Source organism: Rutidosis leptorrhynchoides, chromosome 2, assembly GCF_046630445.1.
Source record: "Rutidosis leptorrhynchoides isolate AG116_Rl617_1_P2 chromosome 2, CSIRO_AGI_Rlap_v1, whole genome shotgun sequence".
Taxonomy (NCBI): Eukaryota; Viridiplantae; Streptophyta; class Magnoliopsida; order Asterales; family Asteraceae; genus Rutidosis; species Rutidosis leptorrhynchoides.
In genome coordinates this window covers 101,924,692-101,939,870 of record NC_092334.1, presented here as the reverse complement: position 1 = coordinate 101,939,870, position 15,179 = coordinate 101,924,692, and the positions used below count along the sequence as shown (strand labels likewise).

At 30.7% G+C, this 15,179-nt stretch overlaps 1 protein-coding gene across 1 annotated transcript; it reads right to left on the bottom strand.

Annotated features, from left to right (window-relative positions):
- Nucleotides 1-11,898: 11,898 nt before the first annotated feature.
- Nucleotides 11,899-14,278, bottom strand: LOC139891239 (BTB/POZ domain-containing protein At1g55760-like). Its single transcript, XM_071874188.1, has 4 exons — nucleotides 13,760-14,278; nucleotides 13,334-13,479; nucleotides 13,060-13,178; nucleotides 11,899-12,752 (listed from the first exon to the last, which is right to left on the bottom strand). Exons 1-4 carry the CDS (start codon nucleotides 13,876-13,878, stop codon nucleotides 12,150-12,152), a joined length of 987 nt encoding a protein of 328 aa, XP_071730289.1. The 5' UTR covers nucleotides 13,879-14,278; the 3' UTR covers nucleotides 11,899-12,149.
- Between the last annotated feature and the right edge of the window lie 901 nt (nucleotides 14,279-15,179).

Below are 15,179 nucleotides of genomic sequence, written 5' to 3'. Positions count from 1 at the left end.
TATATATACTCCGTAATATTATTTATTTATTATTATTATTATTATTATTATTAATCGTATTATTTTTTTATTATTAGTGTTATTATTTTTGCGATACAAAAATAATAATGTACATAAAATATTACGACGGAGTGCTGTCCAAGTAATTTTCAAAACGAGTTTCCGAGCGAGCTAGAGTTAAGGAAAATATGGGTTATTGCCAAGGAAATTATGGGTAATGTTCGGGGGTATTTTTGTGAATCAAACCTCGTGTTTATCATCTCCGATGCATCTACGTGCTTTCCTGCAATATTGTATATCAATATTAAACTGTGAGTTTCATTGATCCCTTTTTAATTACTTTTGCAATATATATTTTTGGGCTGAGAATACATGCACTTTATTTAAAACGCAATGGATACAAGTACATACTAAATTCTACATTGAGTTTGAACCGAAAATCCCTTAGCTTTGGTAACTGTTAACTGCCAGTTATAAGAACTGGTGGGCGCGAGTAGTAGTATATGGATCCATAGGGTTTGATATCCCCGTCCGAGCTAGAGCACTAGCCTTTTAACGGACGTATGCTATTTGAGAAGCGTACACGTTGGTTTGCGTGTATTATTAAGATGATTATGCAAAGGGTACAAATTATATATACGTTAAGTTTAGTTACCAGGGTGCTCAATTTCGTAGAATATTTTGATAAACATTTCTGGATGAAATAACTGAAATCTTGTGATCCATTTTTATATAATCTATTGATAAACGTTTCTGGATGAAACAACTGAAATCGTGTGATCCACTTTTATATACAGATTATGCGAAATACTAAAACTATGAACTCACCAACCTTTGTGTTGACACTTGTTAGCATGTTTATTCTCAGGTTTCCTAGAAGTCTTCCGCTGTTTGCTTATATGTTAGACAAGCTATGTGCATGGAGTCATACATGGCATATTTTTCAAGGAAACGTTGCATTCACCAAATCATCACCATGTATCTTATTTTGACTGCATTGTCAATGGAAGTACTATTGTAAACTATTATTTACAGTGATTGTCTATATGTAGAAATCATCAGATGTCGAAAACCTTTGATTTAAATATTCATTTATGGTGTGCCTTTTCAAAAGAATGCAATGTTTACAAAACGTATCATATAGAGGTCAAATACCTCGCAATGAAATCAATGAATGACTTATTGTCCATATGGATTTGGAGCGATCGTCACAGTATGAATATTGATGAACATGATATGAATGTTGAAGGAATAAGTCAATTGGTCAACACTTCATTTATTATCATGTGGCTTTGAATGGTGCAAGCATTGACAAAGGGAGCCTTGGGGTCCTATATATAGCCACATATATAGGACCCTCATTACAAGGCTAGGAAACACAATCTAGCTCATTTCAGGGTGTCAACAATCTCCCCCCATGAGATAGATTGTGTTTCAAAAATTGCTCCCTGTCAAAATTACATATAAAATTACATACAAAATTACATAAAAGAAATCACTAGAGCTAACTAACTAACTCCACTACGAATTAAGTATGTCCCGTCGAATCTTGAATCTTCGATGAATTCGCATCACTAACATTGTCTCGGTTAATCATTACGCTTCAACCTCCCCCTAGACCCTCAAATTGTCACGCTAACAATCTTACTTTGACTTTGTTTGAGATTTGAACTTCATCTTGATTCTTCAACGGTCTTTGAGTAGTGCACAGCGGAATATGTAATCATATCATCAACTTCATCACTGTCGATCACAGTAACCTCCCCCTTGACTTAGTTGTGATACGTCTTGAAGTTTTCATCAGCGTCTACCTTTGTCGATCGCTAGACAACAATCTCCTCCCTAGATATCCGTTGTGAATAGCTTGTAGAATTTGCTTGATTTGAGACAAAATGTCGAAACTCTAGAAGCTCCCCCCTGAAAGTACACGGGATCTTTCTTTCAAAGTCTCAATCAATTGCTATTAGCTTTTATCAACTTCAACCTTTGTCGATTGCTAGACCACAATCTCATCCCTAGATATCTGTTGAATGCTATTGGTTTATATAGCATGATTCGAATAACTCCCCATATGATGTAGGATCTTCTTTAAATCTCTAGCTCCCCCCTAATCAATCAATTGTTTCTTTAAACTCGAGTCTTGTAACATACATACACAAGAGTCATAGTCGAAGCATCACTTCATGTGTAAAGAACACTTTGAATTCTTGGAAGCACCTCCTTGGCGTCGATTACGAGAAAAACCCTCTAAAAATTACAACGAAACCCTCTTGGAAGATGTTTCATCATTACAGATGTTTTGGCGTCGATTGCGAGCAAAACCTTCTGAAAATTACATACGAAATCCTCTTGGAAGATATTTCAACTTTCTTTATCATTATAGATGTTTTATCTCCAAAAAGTGTGCTTTGACTTTGTCTTTGAAGACCGAGTCCCATACTGAGTGTATGAAAGTCATATATGAAGCGCGAGTCCTGTACTGAGTTGCACAGAAGTCATAACATCAACCATAATGCATTTCTCCCCCCAAAATGATGAATTTGTTGCAAAAAGGCATCATTTTAATTGGTTGATGTTATATCGGAGAGGATTCGGTAATTGAATCCGTTAAAATCCAAAAGTTAACAAAATATCAACTCAGTTAGGTTTCATTTTGGTTTGCCTAACATACAACCCCACCGAATCTTGATCAAGTGTGATCTATTGGGCCACATTTACCAAACTGCCCATTTGGTCTTCAATTTCTATTGGGCCCATTAAGTAGTCACAAAAATTAGCTATTGTTCCTGCATGACCAATAAACCAACGAATTCCTATCAACACCACCTATCTTGAAACCATTTAACATTAGGACCTAGAACTTAACTTTCATTATTTTCAATAGATCCTACTTGTGGTGTCCCTTACGTTCATCACCAATAGCAACTAAATTCTCCACATATTCTTTCCAAATAAGAGTAGACACAAAGAAGTTACAAATATGGAAAGATTCGGTAAATATTAGCTCTAGAACTTAAACAAATTTTAACCAACAAAACATCAGCAAAATAGGCCAAGATTCTGTTGTATTTCATTCACTTTACCCAATCCTGAAATTTTATCATCATCAACAAGTGTTCGACCCATCTTCTCGAGTAGCAAGATTCCGAGCATCACTGATTTTCGAGCAGAAACACCACCAGCACCAGATTTTCGGTTGAACCATCTTTTCGAGCAACCATTTTTCGAGCAACAAGTTGTCGAACAGATTTTCGAGCAGAAGGTACCAAGTCTTCGAGCATCAAATGAAGAATAGTTAACACCGAAGGTTAATGAACTCGAAATTGCATTAACGATTTAGTTGTTTTCAGATGCAAGATCCTACACAAAACCTTCTTGTAAACACAAAGTGAGTACTCGAAGCCCAGATTTAACTCATGAACATCCATAAATCATTCCAATTAAAACATTGACCAAAAAGTTGAGATTCTTGACTTTCAGATATGGGAACTTTTGTTGTGTGTTTGGTTCGATTGAAGGTACTAGAAGCTTGAGATAGTGATTGGGAACTAGAATCTGGTCTTGGAACAAGGTTTAGTTCACAAACTCAAAAACCCCTAAATATAGATGAAAATACAAACGAAGAACACATAGAACACAAAGAATATGAAACTGAGATTTCTTTATGTTTCTTGTTTCTAAATCTGACAGGGATAATGATGTATGTGTGATGACCCGGGAATTTCCGACCAAATTTAAACTTGAATCTTATTTGATTTCGATACGATAAGCAAAGTCTGTAATGTTGATGTTTCAAAAACTTTGAAATTTGTTCATATAATCATTTACCCTTTGAGTGTGCCGACGATTCACGGACAATTGTTTGTAAATAAATATGTATATATAAATGTAAGTAGAAATAATAAATTGAAATTATAAAATATGATTTAAACATTAGAATTCAACTATGTAAAATAAATACAAAATAAATAAATAAAACTTAAAAAGAATTTATATACATACACATATATGATTGTCATTTAATATATTGTAATATATATAAAATATATAAATGTTAACTATCCAAATATATTATATTATATAGAATAAATAATACATAAGTAATAAATATAAAGTTGATATATTATATGTAGTGACAAGGCAAGTATAAATGATATATTAGGATCATTATTCTCATTAATGTTATTATCTGTATTATTAAGATTATTAAATGAAATTAGATATGTAAAATTTTATTATTAATATTATTATTATTAGTAATAATATTAATAGTATTATAAGAAGTGTTATTAATAAAATTAATAATAAAAATTATTGAAATTATTGTTAATATCATTATAACTAATAATAAAATTTTTAAATTTTGATATTATGATTAGTATTATCATTAAGCTATTATTATTAAGAATTATTATATGAATTAATATCATTATATTATTATTATTATTATTTTATTTAGAAAATGATATAATCTATTCATTTATAAATTAGTATATTCTATTATTACTACTAGTGTTTTTGTTTTTATTTTTTTATTTATTTATCTGTACTATTAATATAATTATTACTAATTAATATTATTATTAATATTAATAATATAATTATTAATTACTAATAATAATTCTGTAAAATTATATAAAAGTATTACACAATTTGTTAGATGTAGCTATCAATTGGTACGTAAGTCGTCTCCTGGATTTAACTCAGTACAATTCAAAGATTTCCAAATCTCAAAACAATCCAAAACTGCTTACCATCGACATCAAACTTTTATATATTTTTATTATTTTTCTGTACGACTATATTTTCTATCGATTTTCTTTTGGCCAGAAAACAAACGAATTGCACATGTATATTGGTTAAGTCATTCATTTATACGTTACCATTATCAAATATGAACCATTACAATCTTATTTCAAACGAATTAAATCAAGAAAACTCAAGAACACCGAAGGTACCCTGTTCTTGTTTTAAATTTTCAATTTTTATGATTATGAAATCAATTTCAAAATCTATGAATACAGTATTGTGAGGAATCCATCAAACAAACTTTCTGCAAAACCTCAACTTCTAATTCTTATTATCGAGATAGAATTTCAGAGTCAAAGCTTTGTTATCAAAAAGGTCAAACTTTTGTTCATCTTGAAATTCGTTGTGGTTTTGATATTTTAAATCAAATTGATGATCTAGTTAGTTTCTAATAACGATTTAGAACCTCTTTCCTTTAGAAATCATAATCTAAAAACACCTTTAAATTCGAGATTGAGAATTGAGTTGTTAACGGGTCAAAGCATTCAGTTATTATTTTTTATTTTATTTTTCTGTCGTAATTTAATCTCAATCACCACTCATCAATATATATGATACGTTTAGAAATTTAAATCCTCTCAGTAATATAATTATTAAAAGAATACCAGGTCCCTGGACGTTTGAGATTTATGAGGAAGAAGAAAAAGAGAAAACAGTTAAAAATTGAGTTAAATGTTTTGGGTTCTGTCTAATTTCGGATTACGGGCAACAGCCCAACGGTTTGAGGTGTTAGCGGGGAACGAGTGGTTTCAGGTTCAAGCCTTGGCAGGCTCACTATTTTTTTTTGACAGAATTTATGAGGTAGTCCCTCTAAATATTTGTTATTATTATTATTATTATTATTATTATTATTATTATTATTATTATTATTTTTATTATTATTATTATTATTATTATTATTATTATTATTATTATTATTATTATTATTATCTCTATTATTAATTATTGTTATCATTATGTTATTTATTGTTATTAATATCTTAATTATCATTATAAGTTAGGATATTATCATTACTAAGTATTATTATTATTTATGATAAAATTGAATGTAAGGATTAAAATTATATATATATATATATATTGATTATAGATACAAATATGAAAAATTATTGTTATTATTATTGTTGTTGATATGATAAATATTAAACTTACTAATATTAAAGATATAAATATTATTATCACTAATATGATTAATGTTATTATCATTATTGTTAGTATTTGTAATATCACTATTATTATTATTATTATTATCATTAGTATTACCAAACCTTTTATCATCATTATCAATGTTGAAAAAAGGGTATCATTAAAATTATCATTAATATCCATATTATTATTGAGAATTAAGTATTATTATCAAAAAGCAATACTTTCATTACTATCATTTTTAGATTATTCATTTTATTAAAAGCTACTGTTAGTATTATTTTTACTAATATGAGTATTATCCCTATTATTAATTTTACCACTACAAATAGTATCTTAGTATTATTTAAATACTGTTCTTAACAAACAGTTGATATATATAAATATATATATAATTACACTTAATATATAATATAACAAAATTTTTATTTTATTTAGCTAAAATATATAAAAATGAATACCTAGAACATATAAATTATTAACATAAAAAGGATATAATTAATAAAGTTATATATATATAATTGTCTAATTACAACTATGTATATTAATAAATATACAAATGATATAGGTTCGTGAATCCGAGGCCAACCCTGCATTGTTCAGTGGTTCAATATAGTCATATGTATTTTTACTACAAAATACATTAGGTGAGTTTCATTTACCTTTTTATCCTTTATACTTTTGGGACTGAGAATACATGCGCTGCTTTTATAACTGTTTTACGAAATAGACACAAGTAATCGAAATTACATTCTATGGTTGAATTATCAAAATAGAATATGCCCTTTTTATTAAGTCTGGTAATCTAAGAATTAGGGAACAGACACCCTAATTGACGCGAACTCTAAAGATAGATCTATCGGGCCCAACAAGCCCCATCCAAAGTACCGGATGCTTTAGTACTTCGAAATTTATATCATGTTCGAAGGAGGATCCCGGAATGATGGGGATATTCTTATATGCATATTGTGAATGTCGGTTACCAGGTGTTCAATCCATATGAATGATATTTTTGTCTCTATGCATGGGACGTATGTTTATGAGAAATGGAAATATGAAATCTTGTGGTCTATTAAAATTATGAAATGATATTTATGTTAAACTAATGAACTCACCTACCTTTTGGTTGACACTTTAAAGCATGTTTATTCTCAGGTACGAAAGAAATCTTCCGCTGTGCATTTGCTCATCTTAGAGATATTACTTGGAGTCATTCATGACATATTTCAAAAGACGTTGCATTCGAGTCGTTGAGTTCATCAAAATTATTATTAAGTCAATTATAGTAAGATATATTACGAAATGATATGCATGTTGTCAACTTTCGATGTAATAAAAGATTGTCTTTTCAAAAATGAATGCAATGTTTGTAAAATGTATCATATAGAGGTCAAATACCTCGCGATGTAATCAACTGTTGTGAATCGTTTATAATCGATATGGACTTCGTCCGGATGAATTAGGACGGGTCTTCACAGTATGAACTCGATGGATTTTGAATGATGATGATGTTAAACGATGAATATATAAGATGATGATGAGATATGATTATGAAGTTTCATCCAGTAAAGTTACAAGAGAACATGGATATATATATATATATATATATATATATATTTTTTACTGATTTGATGATAGAAATTTAGAAATAAATTAATAAATGAACATGAAATTGTTTTGGATAGAACTGCTGATATGGGATAAAAAAAAATGAGATTCAGTGATGTTTTGAATGATATTTTGAAGATAAAAATTCATACGAAAACATGTTTTTAGACTAGGATCAAGGTTTGATAAGATCAAACCCCTGCTCTTGATACCAAATGTTAGTCCCATAAACATGAATGTGTATGAATATTGATGAACATGATATGAATGTTGAAGGAATAAGTCAATTGGTCAACACTTCATTTATTATCATGTGGCTTTGAATGGTGCAAGCATTGACAAAGGGAGCCTTGGGGTCCTATACATAGCCACATATATAGGACCCTCATTACAAGGCTAGGAAACACAATCCAGCTCATTTCAGGGTGTCAACAAATTGATCTTCAAACATGTTTAAAATTCATGAAAATTTGATTATATCATTTTCATGGCATCTCACACTATTTTTTTTCTTTTTCGTTTTCTTGTATTTTTTGGTTTGTTTTTTTAACCTACTTATTGGTTGGATGGTCATTCGGAAGCACTCTCTCTATCCATAAAAAATTAAGAGGGGGGATTTTCTCTACTCTTGAAGTGTTTCACTCTAAGTGGTGAAATAACTTCTTTTTATTTTATAATATGGGAATGATTGTCTTCATTTTACCTCTCCCGTAACCCACTTTTTTGAGATTGAGTTTTGTTACTGTTGTTGTGTATATGGTGACAATACAATAAACTATAAGTCTCCAAAACGTGTAGGTTGGCTGATCATGTGTTACCTCTGGTAACCCACCCTGAAAGGCTGATGTTAGGGACGACAATTAACATCCGATCCGATAGATATCTATCTGATCTCTAAAAGCGGATATGGATGACATAAATGGATGAATATTAAATATGGATATGGATGTTTATTGGATTAGATATTGATGTTTAATGGATATGATATGAATGATAATTTATAATTCTTGGATGAACCCTATTTTACCCGAAATGCTTAAATATATAAACATTAAATATGTAAAATATACCTTTATAATTACTCTTAGTTATATACAATATTTCATTACATATATACAGTTACGTTTCATTTTATGATTGTATTTAATTTTTACTTTTTAGTATCTTATATTTTTAATTAAGGGGTTTTTTCACTAGATATTTAACTGATATTTCGATCAATGCCCCGCTAGAACACATAAGTTTTTCAGAGGCGTCTTTGATGCGTCTTTGAGAGTGTACAAAATAAGCCATCGAACGGGGCTCAGAATTTTGTAAGAGCTCAAAATTTTAAATCTTTCTATATATACTTGTTATGTTATCTATACAAGTTATGTTATCTATACAAGTGAGACAAAAAAAAGTTACACCCCCAATTTTTTTTTTTTCTATCGACACAAATTGACCAAGTTAGGAGTTATTTTGATTGAGAGATCTTAAAAATCATGATAACTAGTTTTGCCATTTATAATTATAATGATAAATTGTTGTAGTATTATCGTTTTATATGTATTGAAAATTTAACATTTTTAAAGATTTGTTTTGATACCTCGAACATGAACTTGTAGATGAATGAGATAACGTTAAGTTTACCTGATAGATTTTATCAGTTACATATTCTGTCACATTGTTTAGCAATCAAAATAATCGCAATAATAGGACTATTTAAGCATTTTATTCTATAAAAAACTTAAAAATTGTATAAAAATACAATCTTCTAAAGATAATCACCACAAATATCATCTTACTTATTATTATTATTGGATTAAAAAAAAAAAAAAAAAAAACTCATTATAATTTATTAATTACTCCAATTAATCATAAAAAAACCGTTCCATTCAACAGTCACCACCACCATCACCTGCACCATATCTTACCCTACGCTACGATCCCTCTCATTCCATTATTCACTCTCATTACCAAAACAATTTCAGTTCCTCTCAAAAAATCAACCGTTTCTAACATATCTCACACGATAAACCTCACCATGTGTTGCGGCAAAATATGCATGATGTGCACGTGCTTAATTCTCGTTGTGATTGCAATCGGTATGTTATTCGGATTCGGTGTTTTCGGTAAAGCGTTTCATAAGGTTCTTAACGAATTGAATTATTCGGTTTCTCAATCGGATCCTTCGATTGCAACCTCTGCTCGTAGGCCGTTTTTCGTTTACGCTGCACCGCCACCGTTTTAGTTGAATTCGAGTAATGTGATTGTTATTGATTTTGAATTTAAGTACTGATTTAAATTTTTTAGTGATTTGAATTGTGATGAATACTTTTTAGGGTATTGTTGATTGATTCGTATAGTTTTTTCATCGTATTGAATTGTGCGTAAGTTTACTGTTGATGATTGCTTGATTTTAGCTAATTGGTGAATAATCACATTTTTTTTTTTTTTTGAATAATCACTTAGGTTAACGAAAAAGCATAAACGTTTTTATGCTTTTAAGAAAACTCAATTAGCAAATAACTTATTGGTTAAATATCTTTCACCATCATAAAAAGGTACAAAAGTTGTGAAACATAAGTTTTAATTGTTTAGCTAACTTTTGGTGACCATCAAAAGTGTATTACTCCATATAACAACTGTGTTATAGTAAAGATGGATCCTATTATCACTGTTGAACAATGAATGTTAATAGTGATTATAATGGTAGAGTTGGTGGTTTGAAGCTAATTGTAACTATCTTTTGGTTACCAGTTTGTCTCAGGTGTCCTTTAAGCTGTTATGGTAGGTTTCAAAATTCAAAGTATTGTCATGGTTGGTTTTTATGTGAAACTGATGACATTTTAATGAATCTTTAATTGCAATTTATGAAAGATCCAAACAGAGATGATTGTGCATAAGCTCCCATCCAGTCTCAGTCATTGCACATGTTAAAAGTTGTAATTAAAATTAAAAATATAATACATATCAGAGATCTAAACAGAGATGAAAGAGAAAGAGACATGAGATCACATGTAGCTTATTTTATGTTTGCGTGGAACTTTTAGCTTTTATTAAAAAGTTCATATTTAATTAAAAAAAACTGCGCTTGGCTAAAGAAGCTTAAAACTTTAAGACAAAAAGAAAAAGATACCAGCTATCAGCTAAAAGCTACAAATTACCAGCTAAAAGCTATCAGCTACCGTTTAAAAGTTAAAAGCAACCAGCTAAATGATAAAAGCTATCATCAACTTTTGCCAAACATACCTCTATCATTGCACCATAAAGAAATAATGCATGCCATAGAAATCCATTTTGAGTATTAAATAAAGTCATATACTTTGTGTTCAATGGCATGACTTATGTGGTATAAGAGAGTCAACAGTGAGATGGACCATAACTGTGGACTTATATGCTTTCTGTAACACTATGCCCAGCTGAAACACATTGACAAAACTTTTGTTCAAGTAGCAAATCTCACCGATCGACTTGCTTAAAGCGAAAAATGTCAAAACAATCAAGATAGATATTCATATGGGGAACAAATTCCTGATATAATCTTTGGAGAACCCGGGTTCTTGTGAATGGTGCACGAGCAAGAGTTTTTTGAAGACTTTTGGTTTATGATAATTGATTAGTAAATCAAACTTAGTTGTGTCAAGATAACCGTCATGTTCTCCATTGAAAGCCCAACAACAAGATCAGTTTATGTGCGTAATACGGTTAGTTAAGACAAACTGGAATTCCTTAATATTAGTTTGTGATTAGAAGGAATTGATGCCTTTGTGTATCAAACATTGAATTCATAATAATCATCTACCACCCTAACCTGGGATAGTATAGATTGCATCATGTCCAGAATCTGTTTTTTAGATACGCCTTATGTTCTTGACTTAACAAGCAGTGACAGAGCATTGTGTGCTTGTACCCAAGTCTCTCAAAGTACAAAAGGTGGATGTTTTGATGAAGATTTTTTCTTCATTTGCTGGATCATAACAATTCAGCTTGGACCCAAGTCTCTCAAGGAATATACCTTCTTTAAGAAAAAGTGCTTCACAATATTCCTCTTTATATTTTCTTATATATGTGCTTGAATATGCCTTAAACATAATAATATATGTTCATGAATGATCAGAAGCAGATAAAGGTGAAGCTGTAAAATAACAAGAGGATTCAGACCCTTAATTCAACCTCTCCAAAACCATGGCAAACTTCATCAAGCCAAGGTTTAATAAAGGTGATTCATACTGAAACCTTCTATTTGTTAAAAGTTATCAACAAACAGAGCAGGATAAACAAATAATCCAGTGTTTTTATATTGTTTCAAAAACAAATTTATATAGGCAGGCATATCTTTGACAAATATAATAATCACAATTTGAGTATATTCTTTTCCTTGAACAAACTATTTTGTACATGTACATAGACAGAATTTCAATTCACCAGTGAAGTAATCCAGTTTAAATTACAACAAATTATGTACAAAACAAATCATTGGGCACAGCCAGTTTCATCAATCAACAAATACAACAACAAATAATCAACTTAATAAAACTACTTATATATATTATATGTATATGTTTATGCATCTATATATCTTTCAAGGTTGAGCAAGTTACTTAGAAACCTTTCCAAGCAGAAAGAACTTCATTAAATACTTCACCTATCAGGTCCCTATCTGCAGACTGTATAAATGCATCAAATTCATCTATAATGTCAAATATCTTACCGAACCTTACAAGATACTGCATGCAGCAAATCTTCAGCTTTGGAAGATGATACAAAGAAGCGTTTTGCAGCCTCTCGAGCACATTATTCGTATCAATATCTTGTAATAAACTTTCATGACAGGCCTCCTTTAAATCCATAACATCGTATTTTTCAGCTGCTTTTAAAAGATCGAGTCTGTGCGTAAGAAAGTTCTGTTCTACAATGTTACCGTATATGTAGTTTAAAAAAGCTTGGCAAGCTTCCATTGACATGTCTGATATGTTTATGACAGACATTTCTTTTTCTTTAAGATCGTGCGAGAACATACTCCGGAAGACTGGTGACCTGGCAGCAAGGACCGCACGGTGGGCCCCAATGCTTCCATCAGATGCATTTATGATTATATCTGTGTGTATATTTTCCGTTAACATTCTACCAAGAGACGAAATTGCTGTTGTTTGTAAGTCCTGTTGTGTAAATCCTTCGGTCCACACAGAGCAAGATTGACCACCCTGTTTTAAAGTTATAAAAAAAAAATCAATTCATTTCAACATTTTATAATTTTGAATTCAAAAACAATAAGTGGTTTCTGTTGGTATAGTAGGACCAAGTGACACCGATGTGTGACCTAAGATTAATGACTAGAATTTAGATGTTAGGTTGTCAACCGACAACAACACGCCTAGATGCTGAAGTCATAACTTTCGATTCTCCAACCAACTGTTAATGTTGTATTTAGTGATAACTCTAAAGCAATAAACATCACATCACACGAAAGATTAAAGTAACGAATAGATTAGATAGTTGAGATTGAATTACGTTTGGAGATGCAGTCTTAAGATCAAGAAATTCAACATCAATGATGAATCTTCCTGTTAACGGAACCTCAAGCGCCCATACGAAATCATCACTGCCTTTTAGCTGCTTATCTCTAATTTCTGCAATCAAATCATATAAGAAAATTAAAAATGCACCAGTACTAACACAATAGCTGATACTCATAGACTCACCCAACTGCCAATAGGTCCATAACTGATATTTGGTCATATAAGTAGACTCATTTGAATTCAAAAGTGCAAGTACTTAGTTATACCTGGATGAACCAAGGCCTTTCGACCTCCAAATGATGAAACCACTCGTATTATGAACGAAGCGATAGGAGGGTTGTCTTTAGTTAAACCCGATATTTCAGGGTACAATTTGATAAACAAAGTACGATTCTTCTCTAAAACCAATCTCCTTCATTTAATTAAACAGAACATTAGTACATAAAAGCAAGAGAAAAAAAAAGTCACCAACTTGCTTCAAAATTCAACAAGATAACAATAAATAATGGTACCCTTTTCAAGAAAACAAACAAAACACCAATTGGGTTACACAAAACTACAAGAAACACAATAAAAATCGAATATTTTACGATTCAAGATTCACAACAATGAAAGAAAATATAGAGAATCTATTGTTCCAATAATTATACCAAAAAAGATCAAATTTTGATTCATGGGTAATGAAAATTTACCAATTCCATTTACCGATCTTAAAAGGATCAGATTTACGGTAAGTACAAGAAGCCAAATTATCGATACGCCATTGAGCAAGACGCGACGTCGTATCAACACGGTAAGCGTTATCAGTCATGTTATTAGCAAAAGCCAACGCCGTCGTAATTTCATGGAAACAATCCAATATTCCGTCCAACAACAACTCCCCGTGTTTTCCCAGGTTGTCGTTTAATGTTTGAACTCTGTTTCTTCATATAAATACACACACTCTTTCACGCTCACTGTATTTGCAGCCTCTTCCCCCTAAATCCCATATAATTAATTAATTAAATACACTACAATTAAATTTGATGAATAATGAGTTATGGGTTTGATTTTGGGGGTGGTTCATCCGGGTACGCAAGGATTTGGAGTTTGATAATTAGACCATTGATGGGTGTTTTTGATGTTAACAGTGTAATGGTAGAAAAAATAAAAATGGTGAAGTTAATTGGAAAATGAATGATTTAGTTTAGGGGTTGGTGTTGATTTTAAAGTGGTGTTAAGAAAAGTCATTTTGAATATTTGGTAATACCTCACCTTAGTAATTACTCTACTCCGTATGTGTGTACATTATCACCCCATTGGGCCATATGTCAAGTTTCATTATCAATTACTCTGTATATCTTTTAAAACATTTAGTAAATTAGTACTCTATCCGTCCTAAATTAATCGTCCACTATTTTATTTCAGATGTTCTAGATTAATTATCCACTATCAAATATAAAAAGTAAATTTAGTCAAATTTACCATATTGTCCCTAATCAATTAATTAAATTAAAAAAGTAATTGTTATAAATCATAGACTTTTGATAAAGTAAATTTAGTGGCCGACACTTTTGATAAAGTAGATTTAGTGGATCAACAAATTTGGTGCATCAACTCACGGATGTATTACTATTCCACCTAACTGCACAGTGAAATATTGTACTATAAATATGTAAAGATGTAGTTTGCAGTTGTACACCATTCTTGAATAAGAATCTACTATCTTCTTTCTTCTTTCATATTTCTTCAAAATAGTTATTACAAGTAGTTATAAACTACTAAATTATAACCCGTTATCAGCACGAAGAACTCAGTATAATCAAGGTGATTCTTCTAGTTGCTCAACCACCACTTCCACCTCTCAAGATTTCCGCCGGCCACCGTCCTCCGCCGCTAAAACCACCGGAAGATCTTGAAACCTCTGATGTGTCTTCTGATCAAAAATTTATCAGCTTGGATTCTTCCACCACTGAGTTATACTCATCAGGTATTCCAAAAATTGTTGACGTTATTTAATTTAAATTACTTTGAATTAATTAATTAACAAGAAAACCAAGAGTTTACAACGATCATAAAATGAAAGAGGGATAGTTAAAAAAAGGGAGATATTAAGATACACATACATATATT

Excerpts from the sequence above, each read along its gene's own strand:
- LOC139891239 (XM_071874188.1), bottom strand. The coding sequence starts at position 13,878 with ATGACTGATAACGCTTACCGTGTTGATACGACGTCGCGTCTTGCTCAA. Across the intron at positions 13,480-13,759 it reads AAGATCGGTAAATGGAATTG|GAGATTGGTTTTAGAGAAGA; the intron begins GTAAATTTTCAT and ends AATTAAATGAAG. Across the intron at positions 13,179-13,333 it reads AAAGGCCTTGGTTCATCCAG|AAATTAGAGATAAGCAGCTA; the intron begins GTATAACTAAGT and ends ATTTGATTGCAG.